The sequence below is a fragment of the Rhizophagus irregularis genome, chromosome 9 (assembly GCF_026210795.1).
Source record: "Rhizophagus irregularis chromosome 9, complete sequence".
In the NCBI taxonomy this organism is placed as follows: domain Eukaryota; kingdom Fungi; phylum Glomeromycota; class Glomeromycetes; order Glomerales; family Glomeraceae; genus Rhizophagus; species Rhizophagus irregularis.
Window position 1 is genome coordinate 2,093,205 of NC_089437.1, and position 17,666 is coordinate 2,110,870.

A 17,666-nucleotide genomic window follows, 5' to 3' on the forward strand; every position below is an offset into this window, starting at 1 on the left:
TAAAGTTGATCTGAATTATTATAAGTTTTAGTCAATATATTTTATTTCAAATTTGAGTTAATTATATAAAAATTATGCAATTTTAAATGCTTATAACTTTTTATATAAATCATCTTTTAAAAATCTAACCAGTAATTTGATAGAGTTTATTATAATTTATTTTTCTTAAATTGTATTTTTTTTAAGAAATTAAAAGATTTTTAAGTATTATATTTTTATTGTTAAATATAGACTTCCAGTTTTATATCTATTTCTTTTAAGGTTGTGGGCAAAACCCCATAGTAAACGCAAAATTTGACAAAACTATATTAAAATATTAATAAAAATTTGGCAAAACTTGATTATAAAAATCATATGAAATGACAAAACTATAATAAACTCTTATAAAAAAATTGACGAAACTGAGGTTCAGACATTTTGCCAAATTCAAAAACCAGTTTAGTCTGCAACCTTAATTTCTTTAAATTTTATATTTTCTTATTTATTTTTTATCTTATAAAATTTTCTTACTTTATTAAATATGTTTTTTTGCTTGTTTTTAAATTATTTAAAATTAATTTCTCTTATTATAATTAGATAAATACAAATTTTTAAGTAATTAATATACTAAATTTCTGTTGATATAATATTTTTAATAATACAATTATAATAAAATGAAAATCTTTTATTATGTAAATTTTTTTTACTTTATTAAAACTTTTAATATTTACTTATATTTCCAAAATTATAATAATAATTTTATATTTTCAGATTTCCATTTCTGTTAACTAAATATTACCTTTTTTACTTTAAATATAAATGATAATTTTTCATATATTTACAAAATTATTACAATAGTAAAATCTTTTATTAATTTGATCACTTATTGATTTATTAAGTATTATAATACTTTATAACTAATTTATGATTATTATGTAAAGGTAATTAAGTAGACACAAAAAAAGAGTATTTTTAGTACTTTAATAGATATTAAACCAGGAGTAGAAAAATAAATGTTTACTTTTTAATAATAAAGACTATAAAATTATGCAAATGTATAAGTAATTACTTAATAATAAGAAAAAAAAGTTAGTTAAATTAAAGAATAGAATAGTAATTATATTATAAAGTGATAATAAAATTATAATAATATAAAATTGTAAATATTAGAAAATGCATAAAGAAATAGTTAGAATGTAAAATAGATAACTAGCAAAAAAAAAGTAAATCATAGGTTATAAAGTAGTAACCAAATTATAGAAATTAGATTATAGAGTAATAATCAAATTATAGATATTAGATTATAGAGTAGTAATTAGACTACAAAGTGGTAATTAAATTATAAAATAATAAACAGATTATAGAGTAGTAATCAGGTTATAGAAGGTAACTAAATTATAGATTGATAACCAGATTACTATCAGATTGTAAAGTAGTAATCAAATTATAGAGTGGTAATTAGGTATAGAATAGTAATCAAAATATAAAGTAGTACTATAACCTAGTTTTAATGTAATTATATTAAAGAGAGTTCATTAAATTTATATATAATAAAATGATGTATAATTTATACTATTATAGTAATTATTAAAAAAAAATAATTAATTATTTTTATTACAATTTATAATATAAAATAAAATTTAATAGTTTTTTTCTTTTTTTTACATTTATTTTTTTTTATAGATTTTTTATATAATTTTAAAAATTTTGTTTTTTATAGTAATTGGCTAAATGAAAAGTTGCAAAATATTTGTATTAAATATATTTTTATGTATGTTACTTTAAAAAAAAAGATTACAATCTTAATTTTAAAGAAAATTTAGTATTTATTGAATTTTTTTTTCCTTTTTTAAAGCCTCATATAAGCATAGAGCAGACAATGCTTTCATATCTGGAATTTTCCACAATTCATTCAACTTAATTAACCTAACAACAATATTTTCACCATGATCTCTTAATCCACCCAATTTACCTTCCAACTTTATTATATCATTTATATTCATATCTTTAATACACAAGCATAATCTTATAAATTCATCACTACCACCAGGAGATGGATAAGCTCCTTTATATTGATTTCCATAAGCCAATTCTGTCATATCAATCAAATCTTGATCTTTAATTACAATACCCGTTTCTTCTCTAATTTCTTCACTTGCTTTTCCGGTAAAATTACCAGATCCATCAAGCATTCCTAAAGAAAAAAAATTTATGAGAATTACATTTTTTTATTGACCAATAAAATTTGACAAAGTTACCTGCAGGTATCTCTGGAAAAGCAAGTGAAGGAACAGGTATACGTGGTTGTTCTGTTAATACAACATGTTCATTTACAGTTTCATTTTCATCTTTAGATCTAAGAATCAACAAAACTGCGACAGAGCCGCCTCTCTGAAATGTTCAAAATTGAATTTAGTTTATTATAACCAAAAGGAGAATTAATCACAAAAAATAAATTTCACTATTGATAACCATAAAAACGATTCCAGGAACATTTTTTCCGTTCTCAATTAATCTCGCGTCTACTTTAAATTTGATAAAACCTATTTTAGGACCAAAATAATCAACATTTTGTATTTCGACTTTTTTAAATTCGAGTTCTTTCTTTTTGACTGAATAAGATTCTTTTGATATAGCAGAAACCCAATCTTTAAAAGGTTTAAATTCTAGGACGGAAGCAACGTCAATGTTAGTTTGTAACGCTGTAACAGGAACGCTAGTTCCGGCTATATCAATGGTAATATTATTGTCGGACATAAGTGTTGTTCGTTGTCGTTTTAAAAAATTGGTATTTATAAAATAATTATTCCAACCAAGAAATTTATTGTGCGAAAGTTGAATCAATTTTAATTTAGGTAAAAAACCATTTAAAATGGTACAATTTGTGACCCGAAAATTATTATACATGCGAAAATATTCGAAAAAAATGATCATTATCTATACCAAATAAAAAAGCTTTAATTTATAAGGCTAATTCAATTATAATATCACAATGTTTGTATGACGAATGATATAAATAATCAAGCATAATATTGTAAAGACGTCTTTTTCTTTGCCATTACTTCTTGAATACCTATTAAAATTGTGAATGATGAACAATAATTTATTTAAGTAATAGAAAGTGAATGCAATTATTAAAAACTTACCATCCATAAAATCTTCATGGCTCAGTTCAGTTGCTCCTCTCCTCAAAGCCAACATACCAGCTTCTACACAGACAGCTTTACATTGAGCTCCATTAAATTCATCACAGCAACGTGCCAATTCCTCGTAATTAACCTCTGTTCCAACGGTCATTTTACGTGAATGGATTTGAAGAATACGTGCACGTGCCTCTTCATTTGGAAGTGGGAATTCTATCTTTCTATCAAGACGTCCTGATCGTAAAAGCGCGGGATCAAGAATGTCAATACGGTTTGTCGCAGCAATCACCTATAATAAATAAACAGTGTTTAGACATTCTCCATAACATACATATGAATGTACTCGAAACATATATAATGCACACTTTAATCCTTTCGTCGCTGCTGAAACCGTCGAGTTGATTCAATAATTCCAACATAGTTCTCTGTACTTCACGGTCACCACTTTTTTCGCTATCAAAACGTTTTGTTCCTATAGCGTCCAATTCATCAATGAAAATAATTGCAGGCGACTTCTCTTTAGCCAGGTTAAAAGCATCACGAACAAGTTTGGCACCATCACCAATAAACATCTTTAATAAATAGAAAAGGAAAATCAATTATCATTAAAATAACTTTTTGAATTTTTATATATATTCACCTGAACGAGCTGTGGACCAGCCAACTTTAGATATGTGGATTTAGTTTGAGCTGCGCAAGCTCTTGCTAGTAATGTTTTTCCAGTACCGGGTGGCCCATACATCAATACTCCTAAGAATAAACTTGATTAGTCTTGAAATAAAATTTTTTTTTTATTACTAACCAATTTTACCTTTTGGCGGTTTTATACCCAAATTTTTGAATCTTTCAGCATGTGACATTGGTAATACAATCGCCTCCACCAATTCTTCAATTTGTTTGTCTAAACCACCAATATCATTATAATCCTCGGTGGGTTTTTCGTCGACTTCCATAGCTTTAACACGTGAGTCATATCTGTAGAATGAATGTTTAATTAACAAAGTTTTTATTACTTGAACCTTTAAATTATTACTTACTCAGCAGGTAATGTGTCTAGAACCAAATAACTGTCTTTATTTACGCCGATTAAATCTCCTGGTTTTAAAGTGGTTGGATCAACAAGACCGATTAAGGGCAAGAAAATTGTCTAAAAATAATTCTCAGCATAAATTAAAATAAAGATCTCAAATTTCTTACCAATCACATAAAATCAAATCGTACATACCTGACGTGTTGAAGTCTTGATTACGGCACATTTTCCTTTTCGAACTGCATCAAGGTCAACATTAGCACCATCTTCCTCGGGTTCATCGTTTGGATCCATATCGAGTAACTAATATTGAGTTTAACATTTTAAAAAAACTTATAAAAACTAAAAAGAATTGAATTCAAATTAATTATTTAATCATACCTCAACAACATTACCCACAAGATAAGGTAATTGTTTGTTGACCTTTATTTTTTCCTTGTTATCCTTTATCTTTTCTTTCATACTATTCTGTTCGTGTGTCAAACGCATATGTTCGGATTTCATTACCTATAAAAAATTCAATCAATTTAAGATTAATTAGACAGAATAAATAATAGTAAATTAACAAAATAAGAGTATTGCAAAAAAAATGCAATGAACCGAAAGTTGGTTTTATTGTAGATACAAGAGAACTTGATTTAATGTTATAATAGCCACTGCATCGAGAACCTTATCCTTAGGCTTCATGAAATAGAATTGCCATAAAAAATTAGAAACTAGCCTTAATATCATTCTCAAGCAAACGCGTACGATTCATAATGTCATCGGTACTGGACTTGATGATATCTGCACCAAGATCTTCTTCCTCCTCCTCAGCTTTTTCCCAAATCGCCTTGTCTTCGAGGGTTGTCATTTTTATACACCGATATTGTAAAGAATTAACAGAGTTTTCAATAAATCAGATTTCGAAAAAACTGGTCACGTCCGATTGATTTTTTTTATTCAGGTTTACGTATATTAGATTACGCATTACAATTATAATTAGCGCACAAATCATGTGATAGAACAGGTATAAATTAAACTAGTTTTTTGGAATTTTATATAAGTGTAAACATGTCAGAAACTAAGGACGGTAAACAAGTGGAAATAAGCAGCAAGGATTCAGCACCAGAAGATACGGAACTAGAAGTTCAGACAGATTCTTTATTTACAAAGATCCGAAACACGCTATCGGAATTGGAAGGTGGATTCGATGACGTTGATAGCTTGCTTGAACCCTTGCTTTCACAGCCCTTGAGCGAATTAGCTCCAGGTCTGGGACCGATAGATCGCGCTAGATTATATTTACTTTATGGCTACACACTTAATTCCTTAATATCATGTCAGTTGATAATTCTCTCTTTTTTTTAAATACAATTCCTGAATATATTATATTCTAAATAATTGTAATTTTCTAGTATTTTTGGAGCTAAAAGGTCAGGACTCTAAAATAAGAATACTAGAGGAGCAATATGTAATTATTAATAGCTAAAAAATCTATATTCACAATTCTTAAATGTAATTATTGAATTTATTAACTTTTTCAAAATGAACAGAGACGTATACAAGATTGTTCGGAAAAAATAAATAATACCGTTAATCCTCCCCAACCATCATTGTCAATTAATCGCGATGCAGCTTCACGATTTGTTAAGCATGCTTTGTCGAATGTAAAAGATCGTGATCGTGATACAAGAGAGAATGGTCGAGGTATAAGCCGATTATTGTTTCAAGTTGTCATTTGTAAAGAAACTTTGTTTTACCCATATGATATACTAATGTTTAATTACAGCAACAAGTTCCGGGACACATATCAGATTCAATGACGACGAAAATTTTGGAGGATCTAGCAACAATAGAACTAATAATAGATTTATGCGTGATGATAAAGATCGAGACTATCGTTCACGTTCATCGCGGAACGATAGAGAATATAAACCATATGATCGTCGCGACCGTGGTCGTGATCGTGACCGACCGGGGAGACGAACGTAAAAGCTTTTCTACTCTCTATCTCTCCGGAATTGTATCTTATATGATACGACCAAGGAAGGGTAATTTTGTAATGTTTCTTAAACTAGATCATGTACTAAAACGTTATTCGTTTTATTTGTAGGTGAATCTTCATGTAGCGAAAGAAAAAAGTCAGAGAGAATAATAGGCGTTAAGTAGTTCGTTTAGATAGATCCGATTTATGATGTACATATTAGTCCTCGAAGATACGTATAGAATTCTGAAGATCGAGGTTATGAATTTTTCTTATTAAAAAAGATATATCAACGTGTCTTTCACAAGGAGTAGAATATAATGAAAAAAAAACACGGGCTTGCTAAAATTTAATTTAAAAATATTTTTTTAAAATAAAAGAAAAAAGAAAGAAAATATATAAAAATTACAATTACCAAGAAAAAAAATAAATAAGCTATTCCTTGTGAAAGATACGAAATATATTTGAAAATAATAAAAGATTAATATTTTTAATATATTATATATGTATAATCTTCTATAATAAAAAATTATCTTCGTAAATGGAATATATTCATCCCTGAATATCATTTTATCTATTAAAATTGACAAGGAATACAAATTAGTACAAATTATAAGACTTGTTGATAATAAAATTTAAATATTTAACTATAACATATCTTTACTTAAAACCACTTTGTAAGACTTAAATCAAAAACTTCATCAGATATCCATTCAATCACATCAAAGATCGAATATGATCTTCAGCGATGGTAATCCTCAAAATTGTGTTTTAATGATTTTTTCATCACTTGAAGTTTTTTTTTTTGAAGTTTTTTTATCTTATTGCATTCAAGACCTAGTCAAAAGCTCAACGCACAACGACTGCAATGAAACAAAACCTTCCGATTGCAAACTATTTTTGACTATCACGAAGGAATTAGAACGTTTTTTTAATAATAATTTTAACTCCTTTCAATGTCCTTATCGTTATCGACATGCGGTTTGAATCAGAGTCAAATTGTGCGGTTCTTTTTAAACTAGATCTCGAGGCAAGAAAGGTTTTTTTTTGTAGGACCAAGCACCTGGTAATTAAACATGTAGATCAATTGATTGATATTCGTGTTACATCATCCAATTACGAAGTTTTATCGAACATCGATTTTTTTATTTTTTTTAAAAAAATGTATTCCACTAGCTTAGTTCGTTCTTTCAGAGCAGCAGGTTCTAGTATGTAATAATAAATTGACTTACTCTATACTAAAGAAAATATTTGACATTTATAACTTGATAAATAGGCTCATTGCTTAGAACTTCTATGACAAGAAATGGTGTTTTTTCCATTTTGAAGAGGTAAATTCTTTCTTTCTTTCTTTCTTTTTTTTAACAGCCATTCTTGAATTCATTTATCTTGGAGATTAAAGTCATTAGATGTATTGATTCTTGGTTGTTTTGTTTAGAAATACGCGACAAGACACTACGTCAGCAACATCCCAAGGAACGTCTCAAGAAGAGATTCTCGTTAGCCAACGTGCAAAACGACCTCTTTCCCCTTTTATGATTTATCAACCGCAATTGACATGGTATATGTCATTTGCACATAGAGCTACTGGCGCAGGATTGGCAGCCGGTAACTTTATTTATGTATACAATCTTCACTATAGCTTATTTACTTTTATTCATATGAGTAGTTTCGGATAGGTCTTTATGGAACAATAGCTGCTTATGCATTTGGTGGGCCTGATTCTGACACTTTAGTTGCTGCAGTATCAACTTTACCACCTACTCTGAAACTTGCGGGAAAATTCTGCATTTCTTACGCTTTTACTTATCATACATTTAATGGAATCAGGCATTTGGTAAATTAATTGTAAAATATTATGTTTAGAAATTCTTTTACAAATTTATTCATAATTTATTTTCATATGCAGATTTGGGATACTGGAAAAGCTTTAACAATTAAAGGAGTATATGGAACGGGATATGCTGTATTGATACTTTCTACACTTTCATCTATTGTTCTTAGCGTGATTTAAATTTTTTTTGTTATTGTACTAAATATTATCATTAGAAATTATAAATTATTTTGAATAATAAACAGATTGTTGTGTATTGTTTTGGGTTTGTAAACTATTAAACATCTTTTATTCAGTTCGGTCAAATAGTAAACTTCCAAAATTTCATGATAATTAATAGGAGTCAGAAATTCTTCAGAATTTATAACCTACGAAACTATTAATGAATTACCTCTATTACCAGAAATAAGTTACCAATTAGTTTAATTGTTTTTTTATCACATATATCAATTAGGTTAATTAGGTTGAAACAATTATTTATTCCGAATTAAAGGTTTTAACAAATAATAATGTATATAAGTAAAATTCAAGAATTAGAAAAATAATAAAGTCTCCTTTTTGTAATTTGAAATTAAGACTTTCAGTTATATTAAACTTATAAAAATATTTCTTTAGATTAAAACTTTTTATAATTAATTTAAAATAAATATATATTTGTGCTTTATTAAAGATTTTTTCTTTGATTTATACTATTTCATTAATTTTAATATTTCCCATTAAATTTGCATTTATTTCTAATTTACAAATTATACCCTTCTTTAATTTCTGGATTGTGGTAGTTTTCATTTTTCTCTATATCTTTATTTTTTAATTAATAAATTTTCAAGGTAAAAAAAGCAGTAAAATATAATTCTAATATTTATTAGTTTACTTTTAACTTCATTTTTTTCATTTTTTTCTTTATTTTTCTCTTTTATTTTTTTTTCATTTCTCTTTTTTATTATATATATTTTTCTTTTTTTTCTTATTATTTTATTTAACAATTTTATTTTATTTTCCTTTTAAATTTAAAAATATACTTAAAGAAAATGAATTTTAATTATATAACTTAATACAATATATATAATATAATATTTAAATGGATTATTTTATATAAAATATGGTGAAGTTATGCACTTGCACATGATAGTGTTGATAAAATTAAGTAAGCGATTTGTGTAATAAGCATCAGTTATAAAAAAAACCCTTGTTTGATATTTAGCTTTTATTTGATATTTAATCCTTTATATTTGTATTTTTTAATTGATATTTTATTTTATTTTTTATTTTTTAATCATAGGATTTTATTGTTATTTTCACTTTTTATTTATTCTTTTTATTTTTGGTATTTTATCTTTTTATTCTTTAATTTTAAAATTTCATTATTTTTATTCTTTAATTTTGTTCTTTTTATTTTTAATAAATTTTTTTTTATTATTTTCATTTTTTAATTTTTACTATTTTTAAATTTAAAATAATATAAGTTTAATATTATTAATTTACTATTATTATAATTTGATTTCATATGGGTATTAAATATTATTTGAATGTGAATTTGATTGTTATTTTTTTTTTAAATATATTTTATTTTTTAATATTAAAAGTTTATTATTTTTCTAAAAATAAATAATTAAACAATAGTACCTTTTTTAATTAATAAACTATTAAATAAATGATTTTTAAAAATATTATAAACATATTTTTTATTAAATAAATTTCTTAAAGTTAAAATAAATTTAGAAAAATGAATAATATTAAATTTTACTTTAGATTATAAATAAATTAATTTATTAATAGAATAATTAATTTACAGCTAATTGGATTTTATTAAGTAATTATAAAAAGTCAAATTAGTAATAGTAATTATAATTACAAGTATATATAAAGAATAAATTATATATATATTATATATATATAGAAATCCAATTAATTTTTAGCCTATATAACTACTGAAAAATAAAATTTTATTAATATAAAAATATAATACTTTTTTTCAATATATATATAAATATAATCCAACTTTTATTATTCAAAATCAATAACAATTTTTTTATTGTATTTTGTATCTTAATATATTACTAATATTAAATTGGCATTTTACTGTTTTTAAATATGCAAGATCTAGTTATTGTATATACTAACTAAATTAAATCAGAAATTATGGAATTTTACAACCAATTAAAATTTAATATATGTCATTGATTTGGCTTATATCACTTTTTTAACTAATTATAAATAATATTTAATTAAAGCCACACGTAGCCGTTACATGAACATCAGACTTTTTTTAGAGCTACTATATTTTATAATCTTATAATGGGGAACATTGCCATTCTTGGAAAAAAGATCCAGAGGTCACAAGACATTCAGTTTCACAGCAAGCCACTAAAATTACAGAATTTTGCATCAGGCACAACGAAAAATATTAAAATAAACTGACTTAGGCTTTTTGTTTATAAACCACAAGCATTCATTTAGAGTACCTGTGACCTTTGCTAAACTTTTTCATATTTAAGTGTAATTTTTTTGAGCACGGCAGGATTTGCGCGGAGTTCAAGTTTTTAATCATATACACACATATACATTTAATGGTTATAAACAGTTAACATGCCACATCACCATCCCTCTGAAGAAACGTCTAAGGCGAGTTTAAGAGCATGGTGGAAGCAGTTTACTGCAAAAAATGCAAAACGAGAAAACGAAGTAAAAGGAAAAGGTAAACTATGAAACTTGTATGAAATTGAGGTCGAGTTTTACTTAAGTATGAAACGAGATTAATAGACGTACATGGAATAGATGAAAAGTAATGTTGCGTAAAATGATTGGATTGATATAAAATTGAAAAGGATATTTCTAAATCCTAAAATGATCATAATTCAAATTCATTTTTACAATATTATTCATATCATAATTAGGTACTAAAGGAATTTTTGGTGTGAGACTCTCTGAAGGTATCGAATATGCAAGCGTACCGATATGTATGGCTGGCGCAGATGGACAGCAATATGTATATGGATATATTCCTACAATAGTTGCAAAGTGTGGAATGTATCTTAAAGAACAAGGTAATAATTCTGTTTGTTAAGCTAAAAAGAGTAATTAACTATACTTTTATTTAAAGTACCATCTGACTCATTATAAGTTTCATTTTATGTGATTAGCCACAACAACAGAAGGCATATTTCGTTTGAGTGGATCTGCAAAGCGGATAAAAGAATTACAAACGATTTTTGATTCGCCACCATCATACGGAAAGACATTAACCTGGGTGGGTTATTCTGTACATGATGCCGCAAATATACTGCGAAGATATTTAAACCATTTACCAGATCCAGTAATACCACATCAGTGGTATGAACAATTTAGATCGGTTCATGGTAAGAGGTCAATTAAACAAAAATTTAAATACGGTCTTTTTTAATGCTTTAATTTCTAATTTCTGTTTGATATTTCTTAACAAAAATGATAGATACTTGTACCGATGTTAATAAAAGGGTACAGCTGTATCAGAAATTGATCGCAAAGCTACCTAAAGAAAACCAGCATCTACTTCTTTATATTCTTGATCTTCTTGCTGTCTTCTCGTCGAAGTCGGTACAAAATTTGATGTCAGCAAAGAATTTGGCATCAATTTTCCAGCCGGGTATTCTATCACATCCTGACCATGACATGGCACCCGAAGAATACAAGTTATCTCAAGAAGTTTTAGAATTCCTAATTGATTATCAAAATTATTTTTTGATGCCTGGTGGACAGGAAAATAACAAGACGACGACAATTTCAAATAATAGGGAAGCTCAAGGAGGAAGTACAAAGCGAGATATAAGGTACAATGGGAATCATGGGATCAATAGCGTAGGAGCTAGTGGTTCAATATCTCTAAAAGAACCGCATGACCTAAATAATCTACCTATTGCACACTTGTCATTACGAAGATCAAGTTTAAGCCTTGAACATCGAAGTAAATCGACAGATTCCATAACGATGTTATCGGATGTCAATAATGAACAAGATACGAACGAAGATCTGAAACGACGTCAAGATCAACAAAATACTACTTCAACGACTTTAGTCCGTGAAAATACTACAGGTAGTCTAAAAAGAAGTAAAACATTGCCAAGTAAGAGACCGAAATATGAAGGGGCCCAAAAAAGAAATGACGGAACCCAAACAACACCTACGACTGGCAGTTCGAACGGTAATGATATTTTCCGTCCATAGCTATCTTCTATTCCTGCATTCATCTATTTGTGGTTTTGTTCTTTCGAATTATTGGATCCGAATTTTCTTGTATTTTCTTTAATTTTTTTATAATATGGGTTTTTTAAAGTATATGTGGTTACTGGGGAGAAAGGGTATGTGTATAGAGAAGGCTTTGCTCTTTAATTATTCTCCCATACCACCATTTTAATTAAAGCATAGAATTTCATTTCTTAATTAATATTAACTTTATAATCTCGGCATGACAGAAATAAATATTTTATATATACAACTTACACACGAGAAACATTACATTTATTAACTGTATGTTTTTTTTCTCTCTTATTTTTTTTTTTGCTTTTCTACTCTAACCTCTAACACCTTACGGAACCTTAACGCGAACTTTGGGGGAAACCTTTGTATTATATTTTATTTTACTCTTTTTGGAAAATAAAATCATTTTTTGTTGACCTTTATAAACCCCCAAAATATATGTATTTTTATAAATAAAATTCTAATAATATGTTATTTAAATTACAATTTTGTTATTTAATAATAATATATATATTATAGATATAAACAAAGAAGATAAAAAATCAAAAAAAAGACAAAGTTTAGTACAGCTTGTACCATTAATAACTTTACCGAAAGGAAATAATAATGATCGATCAGGAAAATCTTCGCAAAAATCTAGAAAGAAATCATTATCAATATCATCAACATCATTAAAAAGAACTTCAAGATATAATAAAAATGGTACAAGTGGAAACATTGAACCTATAAATATTTCTTCAGTATCTTCGTCAATGAAAAGCGGACCGTCATCGCCGAGATCACTATCATCACCAAAGTCTCTTACATCGCCATCATCACTTAGTGGAAAGAAATTAGTTGATGTTATGTCAGATGAAAAAGAGAATGCATCAATAACCAGTTCATTAAATTCTTCAGTAATCAAAAGACGTAAACGCGGCGATAAAAAAGGTAAAAATGCACAAGAAACTCAAGAAGGGCGAGAAGATAATGGAAAGGAGAGAATGAACTTTTTGTTGGAGCTAAGAAGGAAAATGTGGTTTAGTGGCGGTGGTAATGGTGGTAGTGGTAGCAGTGGTAGTAGTATTGGAAGTAGAAATAGTATGGTAAGTGTTGGAAGTGTTGATAGTAGTGGAGAAGAAAAAACATTGGAACAATTAAGAAAAGGAAATTAATTATAATACGAATTTCATTGATTTAATTGTATATTAACTAATATTTATTATTATGTTTTTATTATTTGTATTTTAGCTAAAGTTATATTAATTCTATTAGTAAATAATTATTATTTTGTTTTTTTATGTTTGAATAAAGTCAATAAAACATTGTAATTTGATGAGTGTAATTCTAAAAATTATATTAAGTATTAGATTTCTTTAATTCATCATGATTATTGTCATATATAATCGAATCGATATTTAAGTATTCAGCAGTAAAAATTTTAAATATATTGTTTAAGTTAAATACTACAACAGGGTCAATAGCACTAGCATTATCCTATATTAATATTTTAAAAAAAGAGAGTTTGTATTGTTATTTTTTTTTTTAAAAAAAAAGAACCAATTCATATAGTACTTACAGATAATTTATGCCAATCGTCAGGAAATGGAGCTGGAATAATATGTAATACAGGAACACCCTTTTTCAAGAAAGGCATGTGATCATCTTCAATATGAGAATAATAATTATTTATAGAAAATTGATTAAAATAACTGTCATGTTCTTCTAAACTGTCTTCTACATTATTTTCTTTAATTTCAATATTCATATCACCTTTTAGATTTTTTAGATTACTAATTAAACTACCAGGCAATTTTATTAAGTTGTTTGTGGATAATCTAGATTCAATTTGAATCAATGAATTAAACATCCAAGAAGTAGTAGTGAAATAATTTGATATAAATGGCTTTGAAGCACCTAATAAATCTAATAATATTAATACTTCTATACCATTTAACATATTTTTTCCTTTATTTTGTGATGATTCCGTATCTATTACATATGTATTTTCCCATTTAGCTGCTAAATGTCTAAAAATTTAAAAATATTGTAGTCAACCAACTTAATCATAAATAAAATCATAAAGTAAAATAAAACGAACATACCTTGATCCATAAAGAGAATCGGTACTACTCCAATAATTAAAGGCTTCTTCGCCATCAAAGAAAATAATCTGAAGTGTAGTACTATGTTGTTTTCCCTTATCGAGATACTTATCCAAACTATATGCTAAGTCCATCAACATAGCGCAAGGTACAGCACTATCTGTAGCACCAACAAAGCCACCTTCGTCAAAATATTTACTATCAAAATGAGCAGCAAACACTAACCTATTAGTAGCTTTAATATCTTTAGTCACAATAATGTTAGTGAAAGTTATTTGTCCATGCGGAGTCATATCTGTAAATGTGTCTTCCTCAACATGCCAATTAAGTTCGTTGAATTTGGAGGAGATAAATGAGCGAACTTTTGTATTATTCTCAGTACCAGATACGCGAGGAATAAGCAATGAGGGGAGAAAATCGGTGAATATTGGTGAAGTAGTATTTGTGAGAATCCGTAACGATTGTTCTGATAATGTCTTGTATGCATTCGTTGTATTCGATGTAAAGTATAAAACATATACTATTAATGAAATAAGTAATACTCTCATTGTAATTAAATAAATTAAATATATTAAAGGACTGACTGCCAAGTTGTAAGAAAAAGTTGAATCTGGAAATTCAATTACGTAACTGGTATATGTTGTGGTGCACCGTAATTCAACTATCCCTTTGATTTTTGGCCTGCATTATGGCGTTATGCGATGAATAAGCTTTCGCTTACCGCATATAAATAGTGGGGATCCCAAAAAAATTATATTTTTGGAATATGTATTAAGAGAGTAACTCTGTATTTATAGAATTTATACAAAAATGTTAATTTGCATTAACGTAATTATACATTTTTATAAGTATGTTTATATAATTTTTTATATTATAACTTTATTAAAATTTTAAATCTAACTTACAAATTAATATATATATATTTATTTAAAAGTTTTAAAAAATTTTATTATGCTATATTTTATTAATACAATTTACTAAAATTTGATTAAACGTACAGTGGCACGTGATAGCGTTAATGTTATTATCGTATTAAAGTTTAATAAATTTTCAAATTTTTAATTTTGGCTAATAATTTGGGCCAAAATTACGCTTATTTCGATTATATGAAGTCACGTGGATGAAAATTTTTGTGGTGATTGTGGTGATACTCCCTCGCGTCTTATTTCAACTGCTTGCTTTTTACAAATAATTTACAATGATGACCACATCTAATAGTGATTCGCCTTCCTCCCCAAATAATGAAGAATCCACTGGTATCAAATTTCTTTCCTTTTTTTTTTATTGAAATATTATTGTGTTCATGGAATTTTTTTTTAAAAAAAAAGAGGAAACGAAACAAGAACGTGCGGCTATAGAAGAAAAGATAGTTAACGAGGAATATAAAATATGGAAGAAAAACTCGCCATTTCTTTATGATTTGGTTATTACTCACGCGCTTGAATGGCCTACACTAACGTGTCAGTGGTTTCAAGATATAGAAAAGTATATATTTGATATTTTCACTCATGATTTTATTATAGAATGTTTATATTTATTCTTATTCTAGACCTGAAGGAAAAGATTATACAATTCAACGCTTATTAATTGGCACTCATACATCAGATAATGATCAAAATTATGTTGAAATCGCTAACGTACAACTTCCAAAGAGTGATTCCGATATTGATCCTCGAAAATATGAAGAAGAAAAAGCAGGTTTTATATCTCATTTATTTCATTTATTATAAATAAAAATAAGTTATGTATATTTTAATGAAAAGTAATATAGTGTCTAATTAGAAGCAGGTGCACATGGTGAAAGTCGAATAACAGTTGTTCAGAGGATAAATCATGACGGCGAAGTTAACAGAGCGCGATACATGCCTCAAGATCAAAATATAATTGCAACAAAGACTGTAACTGGAGATGTATATATATTTGATCTTACAAAGCATCCATCTAGGCCTCTTGCAGAAGGAGTTTGTAACCCTGAACTAAAATTGCGAGGACATACAAAAGAAGGGTAAATTTTTATTATTAATCGGTTATTTTTCTAATTTATTCTCACCAAATTATTGATTATTACTTAGATATGGGTTATCTTGGAGTCCATTTGATAAAGGTCATATTTTAGATGCTTCAGAGGATACTACTATTTGTCATTGGTATTATTTGTTTTATGAAGTTAGGTTTTTTATGTTTTAAATTTCTAGTTTCAATAGCTTATCCTATTATACATTGTAGGAATATTAATGGAAATACAAGAGAAACAAGAACAATGGAGCCATTTAGAGTTTATCGAGGACATGAAGCAATCGTCGAGGATGTTGCGTGGCATACGAAAGACCCACATATTTTTGGTTCTGTAGGGGACGACCAAAAACTACTTATGTGCGTTATAATATAACCTTATTTTTTTGTGGCATCTTATTCATAATAAATTATATTTTTAGTTGGGATGTGCGTCCAGATAGAGCCGATAAACCAGTACATTCAATTATCGCTCACCAAAGTGAAGTTAATAGTTTAGCATTCAATCCGCATAATGATTTCATTTTGGCAACTGGTGCAGGTGATAAGGTATATTTTTATGTATTGATCATATTTTATTTTTGTTTTAATAAAGCATATTAAAAATTGATATTTATTTCTTAGACCTTAAGTTTATGGGATCTACGTAATCTTAAAATTAAGTTACATACACTTGAACAGCATACCGGTGAGATTGTTCAAGTTGAATGGTCACCGCATGACGAGACAATTCTCGCATCTGCTGCAGGTGATCGTAGAGTTAATATATGGGATTTAAGTAGAATCGGTTCAGAACAAACGGCTGAAGATGCTGAAGATGGTCCGCCAGAATTATTGGTATATAATAATATTGTTTGGAGAGTTATATATATTTTTTTTATTATATATATTAATTTATTTTCCTTCAAAAAGTTTATGCACGGTGGACACACTAATAAGATTTCGGATTTTAGTTGGAATCCTCATCTTCCTTGGGTTGTTGCCAGCGCTGCAGAAGATAATATTATCCAAGTGTGGCAACCGGCTGCGAATATCTATACTATTGATGAAAGGGAAATTCCAGCTGATGAATTAGAAGATTAAAACAAAAAAAAAATAATTTTATTTTTTTTTTAAGATTTCGTGATTTTATTAAGGGAAAAAATTATATTGAGTTTAATAAATTACAAATAATACAAATAGCCAAGGTAACTAGACTAACTAGACTATTTACCCTATTGAATTTTCACTCACGTGATTTTGCAAAAATTTTAATATTTCGCCAAATTAAAACTATTTAAAAACGATAAAATAAAATTTGAACATGTAGTGTGAAACGAACAAATTTTGTTACTATTTACTATTTAATAATAATGTAAATAATAAGCCGCAGAAGTGGCAGATC

The 17,666-nt window shown here is 27.2% G+C and overlaps 7 protein-coding genes across 8 annotated transcripts; 4 read left to right on the forward strand and 3 right to left on the reverse strand.

Moving 5' to 3' along the window:
• Nucleotides 1–1,805: 1,805 nt before the first annotated feature.
• OCT59_029513 (uncharacterized protein) lies at nucleotides 1,806–2,736 on the reverse strand (the record flags this gene model as incomplete). Its single annotated transcript, XM_025318584.2, has 3 exons — nucleotides 1,806–2,173; nucleotides 2,238–2,370; nucleotides 2,452–2,736. The coding sequence occupies 3 exons, from the start codon at nucleotides 2,734–2,736 to the stop codon at nucleotides 1,806–1,808; spliced, it is 786 nt and encodes a 261-aa protein (XP_025175706.2).
• A 263-nt stretch (nucleotides 2,737–2,999) lies between these two features.
• Nucleotides 3,000–5,069, reverse strand: OCT59_029514 (26S proteasome regulatory subunit 6A; the record flags this gene model as incomplete). The annotated part of the gene is made up of 9 exons (XM_025309382.2): nucleotides 4,874–5,069; nucleotides 4,534–4,659; nucleotides 4,348–4,455; nucleotides 4,160–4,269; nucleotides 3,934–4,097; nucleotides 3,763–3,872; nucleotides 3,488–3,694; nucleotides 3,126–3,411; nucleotides 3,000–3,052 (listed from the first exon to the last, which is right to left on the reverse strand). The coding sequence occupies exons 1-9, from the start codon at nucleotides 5,003–5,005 to the stop codon at nucleotides 3,000–3,002; spliced, it is 1,296 nt and encodes a 431-aa protein (XP_025175705.2). The 5' UTR covers nucleotides 5,006–5,069.
• A 127-nt stretch (nucleotides 5,070–5,196) lies between these two features.
• On the forward strand, nucleotides 5,197–6,660 carry OCT59_029515 (uncharacterized protein). 2 transcript variants are annotated; one of them, XM_025326526.2, is made up of 5 exons: nucleotides 5,198–5,473; nucleotides 5,550–5,605; nucleotides 5,688–5,841; nucleotides 5,924–6,122; nucleotides 6,248–6,621. In XM_025326526.2, the coding sequence occupies exons 1-5, from the start codon at nucleotides 5,206–5,208 to the stop codon at nucleotides 6,249–6,251; spliced, it is 681 nt and encodes a 226-aa protein (XP_025175704.1). In that variant the 5' UTR covers nucleotides 5,198–5,205; the 3' UTR covers nucleotides 6,252–6,621. The 2 variants fall into 2 exon arrangements, with proteins under 2 accessions (XP_065994739.1, XP_025175704.1); XM_066144448.1 differs by having other exon boundaries at nucleotides 5,197–5,473; nucleotides 5,688–6,122; nucleotides 6,248–6,660.
• Nucleotides 6,661–7,246: 586 nt separating this feature from the next.
• OCT59_029516 (uncharacterized protein) lies at nucleotides 7,247–8,236 on the forward strand. Its single transcript, XM_066144456.1, has 5 exons — nucleotides 7,247–7,326; nucleotides 7,395–7,449; nucleotides 7,557–7,726; nucleotides 7,798–7,955; nucleotides 8,028–8,236. The coding sequence occupies exons 1-5, from the start codon at nucleotides 7,281–7,283 to the stop codon at nucleotides 8,130–8,132; spliced, it is 534 nt and encodes a 177-aa protein (XP_065994740.1). The 5' UTR covers nucleotides 7,247–7,280; the 3' UTR covers nucleotides 8,133–8,236.
• A 2,180-nt stretch (nucleotides 8,237–10,416) lies between these two features.
• On the forward strand, nucleotides 10,417–13,339 carry OCT59_029517 (uncharacterized protein; the record flags this gene model as incomplete). Its single annotated transcript, XM_066144465.1, has 5 exons — nucleotides 10,417–10,647; nucleotides 10,847–10,996; nucleotides 11,093–11,308; nucleotides 11,401–12,129; nucleotides 12,705–13,339. Exons 1-5 carry the CDS (start codon nucleotides 10,539–10,541, stop codon nucleotides 13,337–13,339), a joined length of 1,839 nt encoding a protein of 612 aa, XP_065994741.1. The 5' UTR covers nucleotides 10,417–10,538.
• A 14-nt stretch (nucleotides 13,340–13,353) lies between these two features.
• On the reverse strand, nucleotides 13,354–14,875 carry OCT59_029518 (uncharacterized protein). Its single transcript, XM_025309381.2, has 3 exons — nucleotides 14,270–14,875; nucleotides 13,744–14,194; nucleotides 13,354–13,661 (listed from the first exon to the last, which is right to left on the reverse strand). The coding sequence occupies exons 1-3, from the start codon at nucleotides 14,815–14,817 to the stop codon at nucleotides 13,524–13,526; spliced, it is 1,137 nt and encodes a 378-aa protein (XP_025175699.1). The 5' UTR covers nucleotides 14,818–14,875; the 3' UTR covers nucleotides 13,354–13,523.
• Nucleotides 14,876–15,467: 592 nt separating this feature from the next.
• On the forward strand, nucleotides 15,468–17,595 carry OCT59_029519 (uncharacterized protein; the record flags this gene model as incomplete). The annotated part of the gene is made up of 9 exons (XM_066144480.1): nucleotides 15,468–15,525; nucleotides 15,598–15,754; nucleotides 15,819–15,967; nucleotides 16,052–16,274; nucleotides 16,342–16,416; nucleotides 16,496–16,642; nucleotides 16,705–16,831; nucleotides 16,907–17,119; nucleotides 17,195–17,595. 9 exons carry the CDS (start codon nucleotides 15,468–15,470, stop codon nucleotides 17,363–17,365), a joined length of 1,320 nt encoding a protein of 439 aa, XP_065994742.1. The 3' UTR covers nucleotides 17,366–17,595.
• Between the last annotated feature and the right edge of the window lie 71 nt (nucleotides 17,596–17,666).

Coding starts and splice junctions, on each gene's coding strand:
- OCT59_029515 (XM_025326526.2), top strand. CDS start 5,206: ATGTCAGAAACTAAGGACGGTAAACAAGTGGAAATAAGCAGCAAGGAT. Junction 5,606..5,687: donor GAATACTAGAGGAGCAATAT/GTAATTATTAAT, acceptor CAAAATGAACAG/AGACGTATACAAGATTGTTC. Junction 5,842..5,923: donor TACAAGAGAGAATGGTCGAG/GTATAAGCCGAT, acceptor GTTTAATTACAG/CAACAAGTTCCGGGACACAT.
- OCT59_029516 (XM_066144456.1), top strand. CDS start 7,281: ATGTATTCCACTAGCTTAGTTCGTTCTTTCAGAGCAGCAGGTTCTA. Junction 7,727..7,797: donor TGGCGCAGGATTGGCAGCCG/GTAACTTTATTT, acceptor AGTTTCGGATAG/GTCTTTATGGAACAATAGCT. Junction 7,956..8,027: donor TTAATGGAATCAGGCATTTG/GTAAATTAATTG, acceptor TTTCATATGCAG/ATTTGGGATACTGGAAAAGC.
- OCT59_029518 (XM_025309381.2), bottom strand. CDS start 14,817: ATGAGAGTATTACTTATTTCATTAATAGTATATGTTTTATACTTTACA. Junction 14,195..14,269: donor GATTCTCTTTATGGATCAAG/GTATGTTCGTTT, acceptor TTAAATTTTTAG/ACATTTAGCAGCTAAATGGG. Junction 13,662..13,743: donor ACGATTGGCATAAATTATCT/GTAAGTACTATA, acceptor ATATTAATATAG/GATAATGCTAGTGCTATTGA.